Source organism: Camelina sativa, chromosome 2 (assembly GCF_030686135.1).
Source record: "Camelina sativa cultivar CO46 ecotype springtype chromosome 2, ASM3068613v1".
Taxonomy (NCBI): domain Eukaryota; kingdom Viridiplantae; phylum Streptophyta; class Magnoliopsida; order Brassicales; family Brassicaceae; genus Camelina; species Camelina sativa.
The window spans coordinates 19,071,646-19,089,214 of NC_141881.1; the positions used below are offsets into that span (position 1 = coordinate 19,071,646).

The 17,569-nt window shown below is 36.1% G+C and overlaps 2 protein-coding genes and 1 long non-coding RNA gene across 3 annotated transcripts; 1 reads left to right on the forward strand and 2 right to left on the reverse strand.

The window, feature by feature from the left end:
* Positions 1–3,494: 3,494 nt before the first annotated feature.
* Positions 3,495–6,733, forward strand: LOC104725426 (uncharacterized). The gene is made up of 11 exons (XM_010444093.3): positions 3,495–3,961; positions 4,048–4,133; positions 4,311–4,419; positions 4,522–4,589; positions 4,697–4,774; positions 5,304–5,368; positions 5,607–5,673; positions 5,784–5,966; positions 6,136–6,192; positions 6,296–6,391; positions 6,482–6,733. Exons 1-11 carry the CDS (start codon positions 3,682–3,684, stop codon positions 6,614–6,616), a joined length of 1,224 nt encoding a protein of 407 aa, XP_010442395.1. The 5' UTR covers positions 3,495–3,681; the 3' UTR covers positions 6,617–6,733.
* A 135-nt stretch (positions 6,734–6,868) lies between these two features.
* LOC104752442 (uncharacterized) lies at positions 6,869–13,168 on the reverse strand. Its single transcript, XM_010474581.2, has 6 exons — positions 13,123–13,168; positions 12,732–12,784; positions 12,528–12,632; positions 12,018–12,238; positions 11,635–11,862; positions 6,869–7,063 (listed from the first exon to the last, which is right to left on the reverse strand). Exons 1-6 carry the CDS (start codon positions 13,166–13,168, stop codon positions 6,982–6,984), a joined length of 735 nt encoding a protein of 244 aa, XP_010472883.2. The 3' UTR covers positions 6,869–6,981.
* Positions 13,169–16,632: 3,464 nt separating this feature from the next.
* On the reverse strand, positions 16,633–17,014 carry LOC147948855 (uncharacterized). The gene is made up of 2 exons (XR_015580634.1): positions 16,862–17,014; positions 16,633–16,772 (listed from the first exon to the last, which is right to left on the reverse strand). It is a non-coding gene; the product is annotated as an uncharacterized LOC147948855 (long non-coding RNA).
* Between the last annotated feature and the right edge of the window lie 555 nt (positions 17,015–17,569).

Consider the following 17,569-nt stretch of genomic DNA (forward strand, 5'->3'; position numbering starts at 1 on the left):
ATGAATCAGACATTACCTTCTCTCCCGCCTCTAACTCTTTGGCCTTCTCTGACGCCTCTAACTCTTTGGCATTTCTCCTCGTGGAAGGCCTTGTTTTCGTATCAGCTGGTTTCTTAGCAGCTGGAGACTTCTTAGGAGAAGTCAAAGAGTTCTTTTCCTGTATATCATAGCGAAGACAATTAAAATTATAATAACTCAGCCTAAACATTCTGAAACATCAGCCATAAAACAAAGATAAACCAGACATTACCGGCTCTCCCGCCTCTAACTCTTTGGCCTTCTATGACGCCTCTAACTCTTTGGCATTTCTCCTCGTGGAAGGCCCTGTTTTCGTATCAGCTGGTTTCTTAGCATCTGGAGACTTCTTAGGAGAAGTCAAAGAGTTCTTTTCTTGTATATCATAGCGAAGACAATTGAAATTATAATAACTCAGCCTAAACATTTTGAAAAATCAGCCATAAAACAAAGATAAACCAGACATTACCGGAACTTTTGGTGGACCTTTTGATGTCTGAAGTTCCTGTCCATGTCCCAGGTTATTTAGTTCCTGTCCCATTTTTAAAGTCTGGTCAGTCGTGCTCTTTGAAAGCACGAGCTCTTTCATCTGTTTGAGGTCCGTCTCAAAAGATCCAAGCCTGGTTTCAATCCTTTCATCCATCTTCTTCTCTAGATTCGCCGATACATTTTCAATGTTCCTATCAACGGTGTCAAACCTTGTGTATAACTTAGAGATCAATTCGTAGAGATCATCTTCCCCAGCATCTTCCTCCTCACTTACCTTTTTTCCTTTCTTCTTCCTCTCCTGTGCAACTCCTTCACTAGTTTCCTGACTGTTGAAAACTTTCATCTTCTGAACTTTCCGCTTCTTTGCGGGAGGAGATTCAGACTCAACAACTGCTTCAGCTTTCTTTTTCTTTTTCTTCTTATCACTCCCCTTAACATCCCAAAAACCTTTAACAAACGTATTCAGATGTATGTCTTCGATCAGGCGATCGATTGCTGGGTCGTCTTCTTCTTCTGGCCACAAATGAAATAGCTCGCAGCCATTTTCCTTCATAACCATATTAATCACACGCAGCTGTAACATAAGAGATTATGAAACCCATCAGTAAGTTTTAACTCAGTCATTACTAATGAAAGCATAAATCAGTCATTACTAAAACATAACTCAGCCAACACTAAAGCATAAATCATCCATTACTAAAACATAACTCAGCCGTTACTAAACAATAACTCAGCCATAACTACATCATAACTCATCCATTACTAAACAATCACTCAACCAGATATAAACCTTACCTCACCAAGCGCTTTGATCTCTTCAGCAATTGCGGTTTCCAGCGATGAACGTGTACGGTTTCCACCCCATTGAAGCATCGGTATGCCACCATCATTAGCTGATGCATTCCCAAACCGTTCTCCAAAGCATTTGATGGACTCATACGCCCAAGCCTGTAACACAGGTGTAAACCCATTGAGGATGTACGACTTTCCCGTAGGGTTCAACATCTTTATGGAATCAACAAGAGCTTCAAATGCTGACCGACCCCACGGATACGTCTTCATTGCTTCATCATCAAAAACTCTTTTGGCACTTTCATATGGAATTCTAGAGTTATGATGCAAACCATAAAGTCCAATGTGTTGAAGAAGCAACAGCCCCAACCATTTACGATGATCAAGGTTAACCCATCCCCGGCACACTCTTAATGCTTCCCTGAGTTCAAGTAGCGTTGGACCTGCCCCACCAGGCACTTTCAAAAGTCTGAAGAAATCTTTGTGTTCCTCTTCAAGTTCAAACCGTTCAGTAGGCATTGGGTCTATGTTTAACCCCGTCAGAAAATGAAACTCATTCAACCCAAACCTGATAGGTTGACCGCCGACCACAAACCAAAGCTCCTTCTTATGTACCCTTAACTGGTTACATAGTAGGAAATGAACAACCTTACCAGACCAGACGAATTGGCTATCAACTAGCTTAGAGATTATTCCAATAGGTACTTTCTTCGTTTCTTCCCACGCATCCAGTCCTATTGATTCCCTAATCTGAGGGAATTCTTTCATCCTGAAATTTGTGTTTATATCTCTAGACTCTATTTTAGCGTATAGTCTTGGGGGGTAATCCCTTGCTTGTTCTTCAGAAGAAATAATCACCATCGACATCTGTTATAGTTCATAAGTAAATCATAAAATGAATCAGCCATAACATAAAACAAACTCATACACAAAGCATAACATAACTCAGCCACAAACACATAACTCAGATCTAAAGCACAAAATATCTCAGTCACAACTCATCCGTCAGCAAAATAAAACAAACAGTAAATCAGCCATCGAATCGAATAAATCTAACAAATCAGCCATAAACCCTAAAATAACTGAGCCGCAACATAAAACAAAAAGTAAATCAGCCATCGAATCGAATAGATCTAACAAATCAGCCGTCATTAAGAACGGCGACAATCAGTGGTAAATCATCGAAAAAACCCACATTCAGCCGGAAAACTCGAAACTAAACAGTCGACACATACCGGATAGACGAAGACGAAGAAGACGAAGAAGACGAAGAGATAGAGAGAACCAATTGAAGAAAGAGAGTGCGACGACGAAGAAAGACGGTGAGAGATGACAGTGAGAGATGACGGCGAGAGATGACGGCGGGAGATTGACGGCAAGAGAGTGGACAATGACAGTATCGCCGGCGATGAGAGACGAGAGTTTCGATAATTTTTTTTTCTCGCGGTTTGTGAATAGTTAAAACTATTCACTTTCCCTCTCTTTGATATAAACGAGAGAAAACAAAACTGTGGATCTTAAAAAAACTGCTTAATGACGTGTTAATTCATATCTGATGTGTATTTTAATTTGTTGATGTGTATTTTTTTTTTTTTTTTTTACTCAAATTCGGAAAACAAAACCCAAGGGGTAAATTGTAATTACACCCAGGGCACTAAACATTCTAGTAATTTTCAAAAGATTTATAGATTTGAGTAATAAACCAACTTTTGGATAACATTTGAGTAATTTTTTTTTTTTTTTTGTTAAAATCTAGGATTGTTTGGGTTAACTTCGTTTAAGTTTTTTGTCCGCAGTCGGGAAGTGGCTATCTATTTTCTATAAACATCTAAAAGTGTAACCATAATCCAATTTATGAAATTAGATTTTAACTCTAAAATGACAACTAAAAATAAACAGAGGAAGAATAATTCTACACATGAAATTAGTTTTCAATTCATTAAGTTTTTTTGTTTTTGTTTTGTTTTTTTTTTTTAATTTGGTTTTTTAAGTATAAACCAATTGTAAGAATATATCAAACTTGAAAAACTCATCTATTTAGATGATCATTTTCAAACATTTAATTATATAACATTTGATTTTCAAACTCATGTAATAATGAATTGATAATATTGAAATTATTAAAAATTCAAGAAGACTTTAAAAAAAAAAAATTCAAGAAGACTTTATTAAACAAGAAACTATATAGTATAATAAATAACATTAAAAATTCCGACAAAACATAAGAATAAGATTAAAATTTTAGTTAAAGACAAAATTAAATAACCCGTAATAAGGTTTTTGCTCAATTGCGTCACAAATTGTTAGAGATCATTTGGGTTTATTTCAATCAATCTCAGGTCATTCGTAAATAAGGTTTCCAGATCCAGGGGTTTCAAAAACAAAATGGAGGAGTCACCGCACTCGAATTTGCTTCCCGAAGTCGATTCCTTACCCGATGGATTCGTCGACAGCGCTACAGAGCCACCACCTCTCAATTCTCCGAAGACCAACCATGAAGCTGTTGCCGTCGAGAAAACAGAGAAGCCGAGAACTTTCCCCGTTCCCTTGTGTGAAACAGATGGTAATGATGACGACGACGTAGATGACCTAATTCAAGATTCGAGCAAGCTTAGCTTAGAGCATAAAGAAGAGGAAGAAGCTTCTCCTCCTGTTTGTCAAACATGTGAGTAGTAGTAAATGACCTAATTCAAGATTCAAGCAAGCTTTACTTCCTTTTGTAACCTGACGTTTGCTTTTGTTGAGGTATAGTATCAGAAGGGTCAACTCAAAATCCAACCTTTGCTAAGGAAACAGAGTCGAGTCAGAGTATGGATTCGCTCAAACCCAAGAAACAAGTTAGTATTTTTATGTTCTGTCTTTGATGAACTATCACTATCTTTGGGATATCAAAATGTTGATAGGATTGAATCTTGTGTGTTAAGATGAGTAGCAGGAATTGCTGTGTATGTTCATTGTTGTTTTGAGAAGTAATATATGATTTGTCCTGATTTTTCCTGATGTTGAAAATGCAGGAGACGGTTGAGACTAAGCGTAAGGGTTCAAAGAATATGTTTAAATCAGAGAAAGAGTTTCTTGAATTCATGCTCAAGTATCAGCAAGTACTTTCTGAAAGAGATTCGGGTAAATAGGAAATCAGTAAAGCTAAGCTAGTTTTGTGTTACTTTAATTGCTGTATGGTTTATATAGTCTGTACTCATCTTTTTCTCCTTTTTTTAACTGTAGCTATTACTGTTCGTGACAAGCTTGAATCGCTTTGTAGAGAGTTACAACGTCAAAACAAAATGTTGATGGTATGTTCTTTCTTCTAGTTTAGTCAACTTGGTGTGCCATGTTTTCTTGTCTTGTTTTGAGGGACTAAGTTTTTGGTATGTGAATTGAATGTACCTTTGTATAACAGGAAGAATGCAAGCGGGTGTCAACTGAGGGACAGAGTTTAAGATCAGATTTATCGACAAAGTTCCAGGATGCAATAAAGGTAGTTGACCACATTTTAGTTCTATGTGAATACTTCCCAGCGTTTTGATATTTACTGAATATTGAAAATCTGAGCCATTTTGCCTTTGGTATTGGCAGTTCTAGAGAGGAACAAGTATTGTGTAAATAGCTTTGTTCTGTGTTCCTAAGTAGGCAAATCCTAAATGCACATCATTCTTGGTCCTTGTTCTATTCCGTTAGGAGGTTATCTCCATTAATCTTCTGTGCTATATGCTTTGGAGAGTCATGAAAACCTCTTTTTCTTCTTTGTGAAAATCTCTACACTAATATTGGCCCATGTTAGTATCGAAATCGTACAGACCTATTTAGTCCTTTGAAATAATTGGAACTCACTTTATATATATAGTAGAAAATCGTTTCAAGTTATAGATTGATAGAAATAAGTTTGATGAATTGCTTGTAAGCTTTTGCAACATCAGAAACTTACGAAAACGAAAGCAGAATATTCTACTTAATTCACTATTTTTTACTCTCTACCATACTGAATACTGATCCTCTTTGGTTAATAGGATGTGAGCATTAAGTTGGACGAGCAAAAGGATGAAAGCCTCGCACAGCTAAAAGAAAATGAGATGTAAGCCAAACGAACTCCATCATAACGTTTTCACTTGTAAAATAAGAAAATTCTAGTATATTTACTATGTAGGTATAGTTTTGTTGTAGATTAAGTCAAAACAGCAGTACAAATATGCTTATCACATTCTCCAAACTATATTCTTACATGCGTATAAATTATAAAACGGCTTCGCCTGTACCAGCTCGGTAACATATTATAAATGTCCTTTACAGTGGATTTGTTTCTTAATTTCCAGGTTGAGGACGAAGTTGAAGCACCTGGCTGATCAATATACACTTTCAGAACAACAACATGAGCAAAGAGTAATTTACATATTCGTTTTTCCAACTATATATGAAGCATCATTTAGCCAAAAAAAAAATTGGCTTAACTGTGATGTATACTTGACAACATCTCATTTTCGAATGAACAGTTGAAGCAGAAGACACTTGAGCTACAGATCTCTGCTTTAAAAATTAAACAGCATGAGGAGAAACTCATCCATGAACAATCTCAGATGAAAGTTTATGCAGACCAAGTTTCTCAGCTTTTATCTACTGAGAAAAATTTGCGGTTGCAGCTAACTGCTGATGGAGATAAATTCCAGCAGTTCCAGGTCTGCTCTCTTCTCCTTTTACACTTCCTAAATAAGTCTTTTATCATCTTCTCGATTCAATATGATCACCGATAGTTATATTGCTTGATTTGGGTGTGATGCAATTCTCTTTTAATATAGTCGATATTATATGAAAAGAAAGTAAAGTGAAAGACTTTTGGTTATGCAGGACGCGTTGGTGAAGAGCAACGAGGTGTTTGAAACATTCAAACAAGAAATCGATAAGGTAACACCATTGTACTGTCTTCATTGTTCTTTGAAAGACCAGACGTTTTATTTCTCTGAGATCTTATTAAACTTGATCCTGTGTCTATTGGTGTTTTGAGTAGATGTCAAAAGCAATCAAAGAACTTAGGAAAGAAAACGCATTCTTGAAGAGCAAAAGTGAGAAGTCGGACATCACTCTCATAGAACTCGTTGAAGAGGTAAAAGACAAACGAAACCGTCTGGTTTTTTAATTGTAGATTTTGTTTATGAAATCAGTAAAATCACGGTTTTTGGTTGACATTGAACAGCGTGAAAGATTGAAGAAACTGTTGGAGAAGACTAAGAAACAGAAAGATAAGCTTGAGTCGCTATGCAGATCCCTTCAAGCTGAAAGAAAACAGAAGGAAACTAACAGTGCCGATTCTGCTGCGGTTCAACCATGAAGCAGAGAAAGACTATGAATTCAGTTTTTTGCTTGTTTTGTTTTGTCAGAGTTTTGAACTAATTAGCACTTCAGATTTTATTTATTTATAAAAAAAACTGCAAAATTCACTTGACAATGTCATATAACATCAAATTGACTGTGCCCTTTGCGAGCTAACACTATTTATTTCACAAACTCAAATTAGTTATGAACATAATATTATATAAGCAAAACATAAAAACTTGCATAAATTATGAAACAGCGGGAGTCACAATACAAGAGTTTTCCTTATTCAAGTTAAACACACATGAACATAAAAATTACTGATGTTGGTCGATAAAGACATTATAGCAGTAACAAAACAAAAAAAACGACCAATACATACTAGCTGTGGTTGGTCACCATTGCTTCATCACCATCCTCTTCATCATCAGAATCCTCTTCATCAGAAGAAGTGCAATGCATCCTGCATTGAAAGATAATGAATTCCCTTGAGGGATCATGTATTGACATTGAGGAAAATATATACACGGTCATGAACCGTAATTACAGGGATTACAAATGATACACAAGTGATTACACTTGATATGCAAGTATCGTATCAATCAGAATTAATTACAGAATATGTCTAATATCTATCACCCTCCCGCAGTTTAAATGTCGGGTCTACAGACGGTTAAGCTGGAACGGAAATCATTGAACAGCATGGTGGGTAGACCTTTTGTGAAGATATCTGCGAACTGAAGTGAAGAGGGGACATGAAGAACCTTGACTTGACCCATTGCCACCTTTTCTCGGACAAAGTGGATATCGATTTCTATATGTTTGGTCCGTTGATGCTTTACTGGGTTGGTAGCAAGGTAAACTGTGCTGACATTGTCACAGTAGACGATGGAGGCTTTTGTGATGGGGCAGCCAAGTTCAAGCAACATGCTGCGTATCCAACAAAGCTCCGCAACTGTATTGGCCACACCTTTGTACTCAGATTCTGCACTTGAGCGAGAGACGGTAGGTTGTCGTTTAGAAGACCAAGAGATCAAGTTAGAGCCAAGGTAAACACAGTAGCCTGAGGTGGAACGACGGGTGTTTGGACAGCCGCCCCAATCAGCATCAGAGTAAGCTGTGAGTGTGTCGATAGAACCTTTGAGAAGCTGTAAACCATGAGTCTTGGTCCCTTGAACGTATCTGATGATCCGCTTGAGAGCTTGAAGATGAGGTTGACGTGGAGAGTGCATGAAGAGGCAGATTTGTGGGACTGCATAGGAGATATCTGGACGAGTGAAGGTTAGGTACTGCAATGCTCCAGCCAAGCGCCTATAAGCCGTGGGATCGGAGACCAGATCACCGACGTCAGCAGAGAGTTTCGAGTTCACATCGACAGGTGTTTGACAGGGTTTGCAAGTAGACATGCCAGCTCTATTGATGATGTCTTGTGCGTATGTTGCTTGGCTGAGAAAGAGACCGTTGGTGTTGAAGTCCGCTTTAATGCCAAGGAAGAAACTCAGTCGTCCCATGTGTGTCATCGGGAACTCTGTTTTGAGGGAGGCAATGATCAAGTGAAGAAAAGAGTCATCCGAGGCAGTGAGAATAATGTCGTCCACGTATAGCAGGATATACGCCTGTTGTGTCCCTTTCCGGCAAACAAATAAAGAAGCATCAGTTTTACAAGAGTGAAAACCAAGAGTGCGGATATATTTTGCAAACCGTGCATTCCAAGCTCGTGGGGCTTAGCTTTACGTAGCTTGCACACATAGTCAGGATGCTCTGGATCGACAAAGCCTGGTGGTTGATGCATGTAGACTGTTTCATCGAGATCGCCGTGGAGGAATGCATTTTGGACATCAAGCTGATGGATTGGCCAGTTACGAGCAAGACTGACATTGAGAACAGTCCTAATAGTTGCTGGCTTGACAACAGGGCTGAATGTTTCATCAAAATCAATGCCAGCTTCCTGAGATTTACCATTAGCTACCAAACGAGCTTTATGACGTGTTAGTGACCCACCTGCATCGTATTTGTGTTTGAACAGCCACATAGATCGGACAATATTTGCCCCTTTAGGGCGAGGAACCAGATCCCACGTCTTAGTCTTAATCATAGCACCATGCTCATCTGTCATTGCCGGGTTCCAATTAGGATCATCAAGGGCGGTGAGATGACTTTTTGGTAGAGGAGAGACAGAGGTGAGAAGCGATAGGACCTATTTGGGTTTGCGAATGCCATGCTTGCTTCTCGTGGTCATTGAGTGACCAGAGGGAGCAGGAGGAGCAGGCGGTTCAGCAACGATGGTGGGAGCAGGTTGGTTCGGTGGAGGTGGGGGAGCTGGTTGGGTCGTTGGAGGAGTGGGTAGTGAGTTGTGAAGAATATTTTGAAAGATAGCAGAAGGTTCATCAGGGAGGTCGAGAAACTCATAGGGTTGAAGTGAGGGTTGTTTTTCCGCGGTTGGAAATACAGACTCATCAAAGAGGACGTGGCGAGAGATGATAATCTTATTGGTTTTGAGATCAAGACACCGATAGCCACGATGATGAGAAGGGTAACCAAGAAAAAGACAAGGTGTGGAACGGGGTGATAGTTTGTGTAGATTGGAATGGTTTAGGTTGGGAAAACAAAGACACCCAAATACACGTAAGTGTTCATAAGAGGGTACTTTGTGGAAAAGTATAGAGTAGGGAATTTGATTGTTAATGGCAGAGGAAGGAAGAATATTGAGAAGGTGAACTGAGACATGAAGGGCTTCAACCCAATATGTAGGAGAGAGGTGAGCTTGGATTAGAAGAGCCCGGATCATGTTATTGATCGTACGAATCATACGTTCGGATTTTCCATTTTGTTGAGACGTATGAGGACAAGAAAATCGAACGTGTATGCCATGTGTATCAAAGTAGTGGTGAAAATCAGAGTTATTATATTCACCACCATTATCACACTGAAATGATTTGATTGTGGCATTGAATTGAGTTTGAATATACTGGAGGAAGTGTAGAAATTTGGAGAAGACTTCGCTTTTGTGACGAAGAGGATAGACCCATAGGAAGTGAGAGTGATGATCAAGGAAGAGAACATAGTAGCGAATACCACTGATGCTTGGGACAGGGGAGGTCCAAACATCAGAGTGTATCAGCTCAAAAGGTTTAGAAACTGTAGAATCAGATGGATAAAAAGAAAGTTTTATTGATTTTCCCAAATGACAAGCCGTACAAGAATGAAAACTGTCATTTTTATTACAACGAATGGAATGAGAAGAAATAACAGAACGAAGAGTGGCATTATTCGTATGACCGAGACGTTTGTGCCATAGGCTCGGCGATGCAAGGAAAGCAAATGAGGTTGACGAAGAGGGATTGAGTGGAGCTGGGATTGGGTACAGATCACTGGAGCTGTTGCTGCAGAGTAGAGTCTGTCGTGTCTGAAGATCCTTCACAGAGAAACCAAAGGGATCAAATTCAACAGAACACCAATTATCTGTCGTGAATTTACGAACAGACACAAGATTTTTGACAATTTGAGGGGTTACAAGAATCTGTTTTAGAGAAAGGGGGCGAGAACGAGAGGGAATGAAAGAGGAACCAGAAGAAGTAACTGGAATTGATGATCCGTTTCCAACAATGACAGAGTGCTTGATGTTAGTATTAAGATTAGAGTGAATCATACCTGCGGAGGCGGCTAAATGAGCGGTGGCTCCGGTGTCCATGTACCAGTCGGCAGCAGAGGGATCAGCTAGCGTCATCGTGTTAAAAGCATGGGCAAAGTCTGTCGTAGGCTGCTGATCGGTGATGTGCGCTTGTGGTGGATGAGGAAACGAAGGTCGAGAACCAAGGAGGCCACGAGTTTGTGGATTCATAGGCGACCATGGCATGGGCTGATTTGGCCAATTCGGATATGGACTGGGCCAGTAATTAGGGGCCCAAGTAGGAAAATTAGGTCTGAAGGTGTTGTGACGACCTCTAAACCTGTTGTTGTTGTGGCGGCGAGTGCCTCTGGTGTTGTAGGATGAGCGAGGAGCTGGGCGACCGGTCACCGTGAGGGCCGAGGAAGAGGAAGCATAGTCGCTGTGGCTGGCGACTGGTTTCTGCACTTTCTTGAGACGTGATTCCTCCATCTCAAGCATGGATTTAGCAGTTTCGAAGCTTGGAAAGGGGTCTTTGTGTTTGATTACATTGATGATGTAATCAAACTTGCCATTCAAACCATTAAGGAGATACATGACAAGAGTGCGGTCAGAGACAGGGGCATCAACATTCGCAAGTAGATCGGAGATAGACTTGAGTTTCTGAGAATAGTCCTGAATTGATTGGTCGCCGATTTCGAGCGTACGGAGATCGTTATCAAGTTGGATCGCGCGTGCCTCTTTGTTATTGCGGAACTGATTCTCAATGCGGAGCCAGATGTCACGCGCGGAACCGCCGGTTTTAAATGAGCTGCGGAAGAGTTGTTGGAGCCAGAGTGCCATATAGCCAAAGCTTCACCAAACCGTCACGTTTCTTCCATGGGATGTCGTCTGGGCCAGTGGGAAGAGAGGTGCCGTCAATGTGTCCAGAGATGTCAAAAGCAAGACAGTGAGTGAGAAACAGCTCTCGCCAGGCGTCATAGTTGTGGTCATCAAGATCCAGGATCAGGGGGATGTAAGATTTGATGTTGGTGACACCAAAAGCTCGATCGGTGTTAGCAGCAGGGACAGCCATTGAAAACGAAGAAAGAGAGAAAGAAGTGAAGGAAAGGAAGGAGAAAAAGACACTCAAGAGAGAAAGAAAATCAGAGGCAAGGAGGCTCTGATACCATGAAAGATAATGAATTTCCTTGAGGGATCATGTATTGACATTGAGGAAAATATATACACGGTCATGAACCGTAATTACAGGGATTACAAATGATACACAAGTGATTACACTTGATATGCAAGTATCGTATCAATCAGAATTAATTACAGAATATGTCTAATATCTATCATTAACAAGAGCAAAAAACAACCAAAAACTAATGAGAAGTTCCTTTGTTATCAAGATTCAAGACTTAAGAACAGATTAATGAATGTACCTGGGATCTATACGACCACCATTTATTCGATGTATACGACTACCATGAGCTTTTAATGGGAGTCGGTGGCTAGCCATACGGCAACGTTGACAACCTTTGAAGTTATGATAGACATAGTACTCTTCTCTACGACTAGCCATCACAACTTCAAGCTTCAACTTTCCCAAGACACTACCATGGAGTAGCAACGCCTTCTCTGGACCTCTTCTCAGATTAATGAAAGCATATCTGCAAAAAAAAAAAAAAAAAAAAAAAAAAAAAAAAAAAAAAAAAAAAAGAGAAAGCCAAGGAAAAAAGAAAGTCGTCAGTCGTTTTGTGTGCATTTTAACTTCGAGTTTGTCACAAACAAATAGGAGCTAGATGAAGAAGCTTAAGTCACAAACCCTAAGGGAGAACCGGTATGACACTCTATGGGAACAAAAACCCTTGTGATCTTTCCACATGAAGCGAAATGTTTTTCCAGTGTGCTCTTGATAACATCCCTGGGGAAGGAACAATCAAATCCTCTAACGAATATGGTATCCAGATTGTTTCCCTCGGCACCTCCAATTTCAAAACAGCACTCGACTATCGGTTCCACCATTTTATTTGGAGTTTCTTTCTCCTATATATATAGACGAAAATATTTAGTGAAAACACGATAGGAGTGAATCACTCAGTCGAAAGTTTCAATTTTTAAGAAACGTTTGAAATCAAACAAAAGATCAGCTACAAAGTTTACAGTATTATTACCTTCACAACCTACAAATTAAGCAAATAGTCCTAGAAAACACACTTATATATGTAGAGGTTTACAATTAAACATATAGATCAGAAACGAAGTTTACAGCATCATTTCACAAAGATAGAGTCATAGAAAAACACTTATATACAGAATAAAAATAAACATATACCTTCGATAATATATCCTCTAGATCAGCCTTTGTCAGTGAATTATCCTGTAGGGTTTTGATAACTTCGGACATCTCTTTCAAAGATTTAGTAATTTCATCGATTTCCTGCCATTAAATAAATTAGAAAAAAAAAAGCACAAATAATTATTTGAGATGAAAAGTAATACGAAGTTATTGTCAAACTTTCTAGGTTCCAGAGTATACCTTCTTTTGCTTCTTAAGAATTGCTACCACTGAATCATCAGACTCTCCCTTAGCTAGAGAGAGAGAGAAAAAAAAAGTATTAAAATTTCAATAACCTTAAAAACTCAAATTAAAAAAAAAAAAAAATCATTCAAGTACAGACCTATATTTGCAAGTTTTTTTACAAAAGACATCCAAAACTAAAGCAGAGATATCCTATGTGGATGGGTATAATAAAAATATTTAATAAAAAGAAAAAAATCAAGATTGACACACAATAGTATATGTATATGCATATGTCTGATTCTTGTTAAAAAAAAAATTCCAGTCAAATTGTGAAAAACCATTAATAGAGAATTTTTTTGTTAAACACTGAGTAAAGAAGAAAGCCATATAAGGAAGAAAATTATACATCGGCTGTGGATGCAGAACATTTCTTCAGAAATATCTTTATCCATGGAAAAGTATTAAATGAAAAGAGAAGAGCGACAGCTAGGTTGTGCAGAGACGAAAACCCTAGACAAGTAATCCTTTTTATTCTAGGTTTGCCCACCTTTTTTTATTCTCTAAAGACGATAAAATCGATCAGTTTAAATTTACTTATTAGGTGGATATATTTGGTTATACCGGGTATTTCTGATTGGTTATTAAATTTAAGTTTTCCTTGATCATATATAGTTTAGTATATATATATATATTTTTTTTTGCAAAAAAATAAAATAAACTGTTTCTCGAGATTATCATAGCTTAAACATGAACATGAAAGCAGTCGATTGCTCTCCTCCTCGCTCTTCAACAAGCCCTAGACCTAGGCTTCAACAGAGTTTCTTTTGCTTCAGATTCGCTTCTGCTAACCAAAGCACTCCATTGAGAGTCCTTCCCGAAGGAGCTTTGTTTGCATTTAACTTGAGTTTGTCCACAAATTGGAGGAAGAAGCTAAGTCATAAACCCTAATCGGTTTACACTATACGGGAACAAAAACCCTTCTGATCGTAAAGGAGTAAATACATTGCTAGAAAAATCAAAAATTTTGAAATTGAAATCAATTGTGCATCCTGAAGGAGTAAATTACATAACTAGAAATTAAAAACGTGTTTTGTCTTTTGAGTTCTTTCATATTCCAATGACCAAAATAAACCATCGTTGAATAATAAAGAGGTACTGGTTCAGGATAGTACTCTAACAGAGTGGTCAAAACTGAACCAAATTAATTAAACGGTTGAATCATATAAACAGTTAAGCTTAAATTTACTTTCTCAAGCAGTTAAGCTTTGTGTTTATTACTCCATACTAGTATATAACCCCGTGCTATGCACGGATATAATTTGTTTATTTTAATGATAATTCTTTTAGATTCTTAACGTAATATTAAATCAATACTGTTAAATCAAAAAAAAAAAAATTCACTACTGTTAAAATGAATTTAATATTTTGGATTTTGTAATCCGTATATTACGATTTGATAGAAATACAGTTACAGATTTTTATCATAATTTGAGGGAGGAGTGGACAAAAAAAAGAGTTACAGTAGAACTTCTATAAATCAATACTCGGTAAATTAATAATCTCTATAAATTAATAAATTTCTCCGGTCCCAAGTTGGGACTAACGTAATTTTGGACACTATTCGATAATATAATAAAATAATAATTTTTTTGAAACTTCTTTGTAAATATATGGTCTCATCAATAATATAAAATAATAATTATCTAACATTATCTAAATATATAAGTATATATCTACACATTAATTTTTATTAGAGTTTATTTTTAATATTTTTTACTATATAAAAATATTTGAGTGTTATCTTCAAAACATGATAATTGTTATTTTTATTGTAATAAATTTTATAAAAATATTAGTTATAAAGATTAAATCTTATTTTTAATATTATTTTACCAAATTAGGCAAGTCTCTATAAATTAATAATTATTAATTTATAGATAAATTAAAACCTGTATAAATAAATAAAATTTCAAGGTCCCGACTTTATTAATTTATAGAGGTTTTACTGTAATTATTAAAATGATACTCAAGAGTTTCTCATCTCTATGAAAATGTCCGGTGGTTTTTTAGTGTTGGTATCTATAAAGAGGGGTACCTGGAAGAGTAGAAAAAAAAATTGCCTTGTCGTGAGGTTAGTATGAATATGTTCTTTTCACTCTTAGCGTCACTCTGTTTCGACCATAATGAACTCCTGGTATGAAACTGGTTTGTAACAGATTTCTATCACTGAAAAATGAAAACAGAGAGAGTTATAGACTATTGACCCAAAAAAATGAGAGAGAGAGAGAGTTAGAGACTTGAGGTGGCCAATATGTGATGTTAACAACTTACATTGTTTCCAAAAGAAGGTGACCATGGTTTCATTTTCATGGCTGAAATGTAGAGATTTAGTAGGACATTAAAAAAAATCTATCATTTTGTTGATGAGCATTTTATCGAATAATTTTGGAAAGAAATTTGCTAGGGTATTGGTTTTTATATTGGATTTTAAAGAAGTTATTAGAGAAAGTTGAGATCATGGAAGATGGAGATCGTGGAGATATTAGAGATTGAAGAAGCATTTTAATTGGAGAGAGGAACATATAAAATTGTTTATTTATTATTCTGAAAACATGAATCTTCTTGTATTATCCGATAATTTAGGAGAGTAACAGCCGAATTTCTTTTTATTTTGTTATATTTTTAAATTAAAAATAAAACCCATGTGGCACATATTTATTGGTCAGGTGACTTATGAATCTATACTATTAAAAGAGAAGCATTTTTTATAAGTAGACATAGGGTTAAAGATTATTACATGAAATGCCGTTAAAAACAGAATAAGGATATGTATAACTTAGAGCAAAACATACACAATTAATATATGAACTGTATATAATACAAGTGTATCCAAATAGACCTGTAAGCAAATTAAATACTAAGAAAGAAAGAATATTCTAATTAATTGTAATAAATTTTGAAACAAGAATTACGAATATCAAATCCGATCTCAACACATTCAACTAAGCCGAGATTTCCAAGCTTAATTTCGAATTATCTACGGAAAAAAAGACCACGACATACAAATTTTTTTGGAAAGTTGGTACTAGAGTTACAATTTCTGTTTTGGTTGATTTATATAAAATATATTATATATTCACAATCATAATTAGCAGCACAGAAACGGAAACAAGTAAACAACATTAACGACATATAAGGGAATGTTGATACTATGATTACAATTTCTGTAATATTCCATTTTTAAAAATTGTATTCTATAATCACAATCATAGTTACTAATATATTACTACCATATTCCAATGCTTTTGATTTAATCCTGTTAAAACGTTTCCAAAACTATGATAAGATGAAGATATTCTCTACTAGCTCATCAAGATATCCGGCAAGCCAACTACTACTAACCCTACCCTACAATCTTTACATACCAATATAAATATGACTCTTACTCGCATAATTTACACACACAAAATACGAAAAAACTTGCTCTCTCCCAAATAGAAACGAAGTTTTACTTATTATCATGACTGCCACCATTGGCCTTCTACGAGATGTTCGCTAAGTAAAACCTACAATAGGTATTATTTGATTCATTTTCTCTGTATTATTTAACAAAAACATAAATATGAGAAATATTAGTAAGTTATTTTTCTTTTTCTTATGGATAATTTTTTTTGATCCAGATTCAATAGTAAGATATAATATTAATATTAATATAGAAGCTTGATTTTCAAACTTTTAGCAGTGTCCATTCACATTGACCTAAAGTTAAGAGACTGTTAAATCAACTACCCCATCATCTAAGCAGTCTCTACATTTGAACGAAGTGTATTCAACCAATAAACATGAAGATATGTGAAGAAAAATATGGAATGTCGATTGCTAAAATCTAAGATGGTGAGCAGAAGGATGATGTGGATTTGACTGACAAGAAAATCGATACACTGAAGCTGATGTGTTTGAGGAAACAGTCGAATTAAGTAACCTGCAGATTTTTGTTTTGGGCGTGGATAGTGAGCTATTGATCTGAGTTTGGATCCATTGATTCCTTGCATGCACCTGAAACTCTATCTATCTATCAGTAATATAGACCTAAAAGAAATCTTGTAACCTGTTCAGATATAAAGTAAAAATATAAATAGTTTTACCTTGGTATAGAATCTAAAATCAATTGTTCCAAATAATTATCTCTGGAGATGGATTGATAGAGGAGGAAGGAAGGCTGAAGAATCGCCTCTTCACCTGTTTCTTTCAGAAAATTTCCCACTCTAAGTTTTGGTAAAGTTATACACACTTTTTGTGTTTTTTTTTCTATTGAAAACCAAAGTTATCATCGACGCTTTGTTTTTTTTTTTTTGTCAAAAGTATTAGAACTTTATTGCACATAACAGGGCATATAAAGCCCAACAAATTACATAAATGATTTTCAGATATAATTTATTTAAAAGATAGTGTGGTAAAACCACTATTATTTCCATGTTGTTAATTCTAATTATGTGGTAAACCATTATTATTTCAAACATGTACAAGAATATCTAAATAAAAAAAATTCACTAAAATTGAAATAAGAAACAATAGATTAATTGAATTCATTTCTAAAATTCAAAGTGGGGAAACCTAATTTTTCATTTAGTTAACTAATTTCTTAAGTTAAGCAAAATATTTAGATATATAAGTTAAGTCATTTTTAAAAATATCCTATTATATTATACATAGATATTTATTTATTTATTAAATTACTTGTGATCATTTAGATTATCTGAATTGAAAATAATAAATGTAAGAAGGGAACGAAAAAATATTATCTAAATATTCTTTATAAAATATATGACAAAAATCTGGATAAACTAATTTCT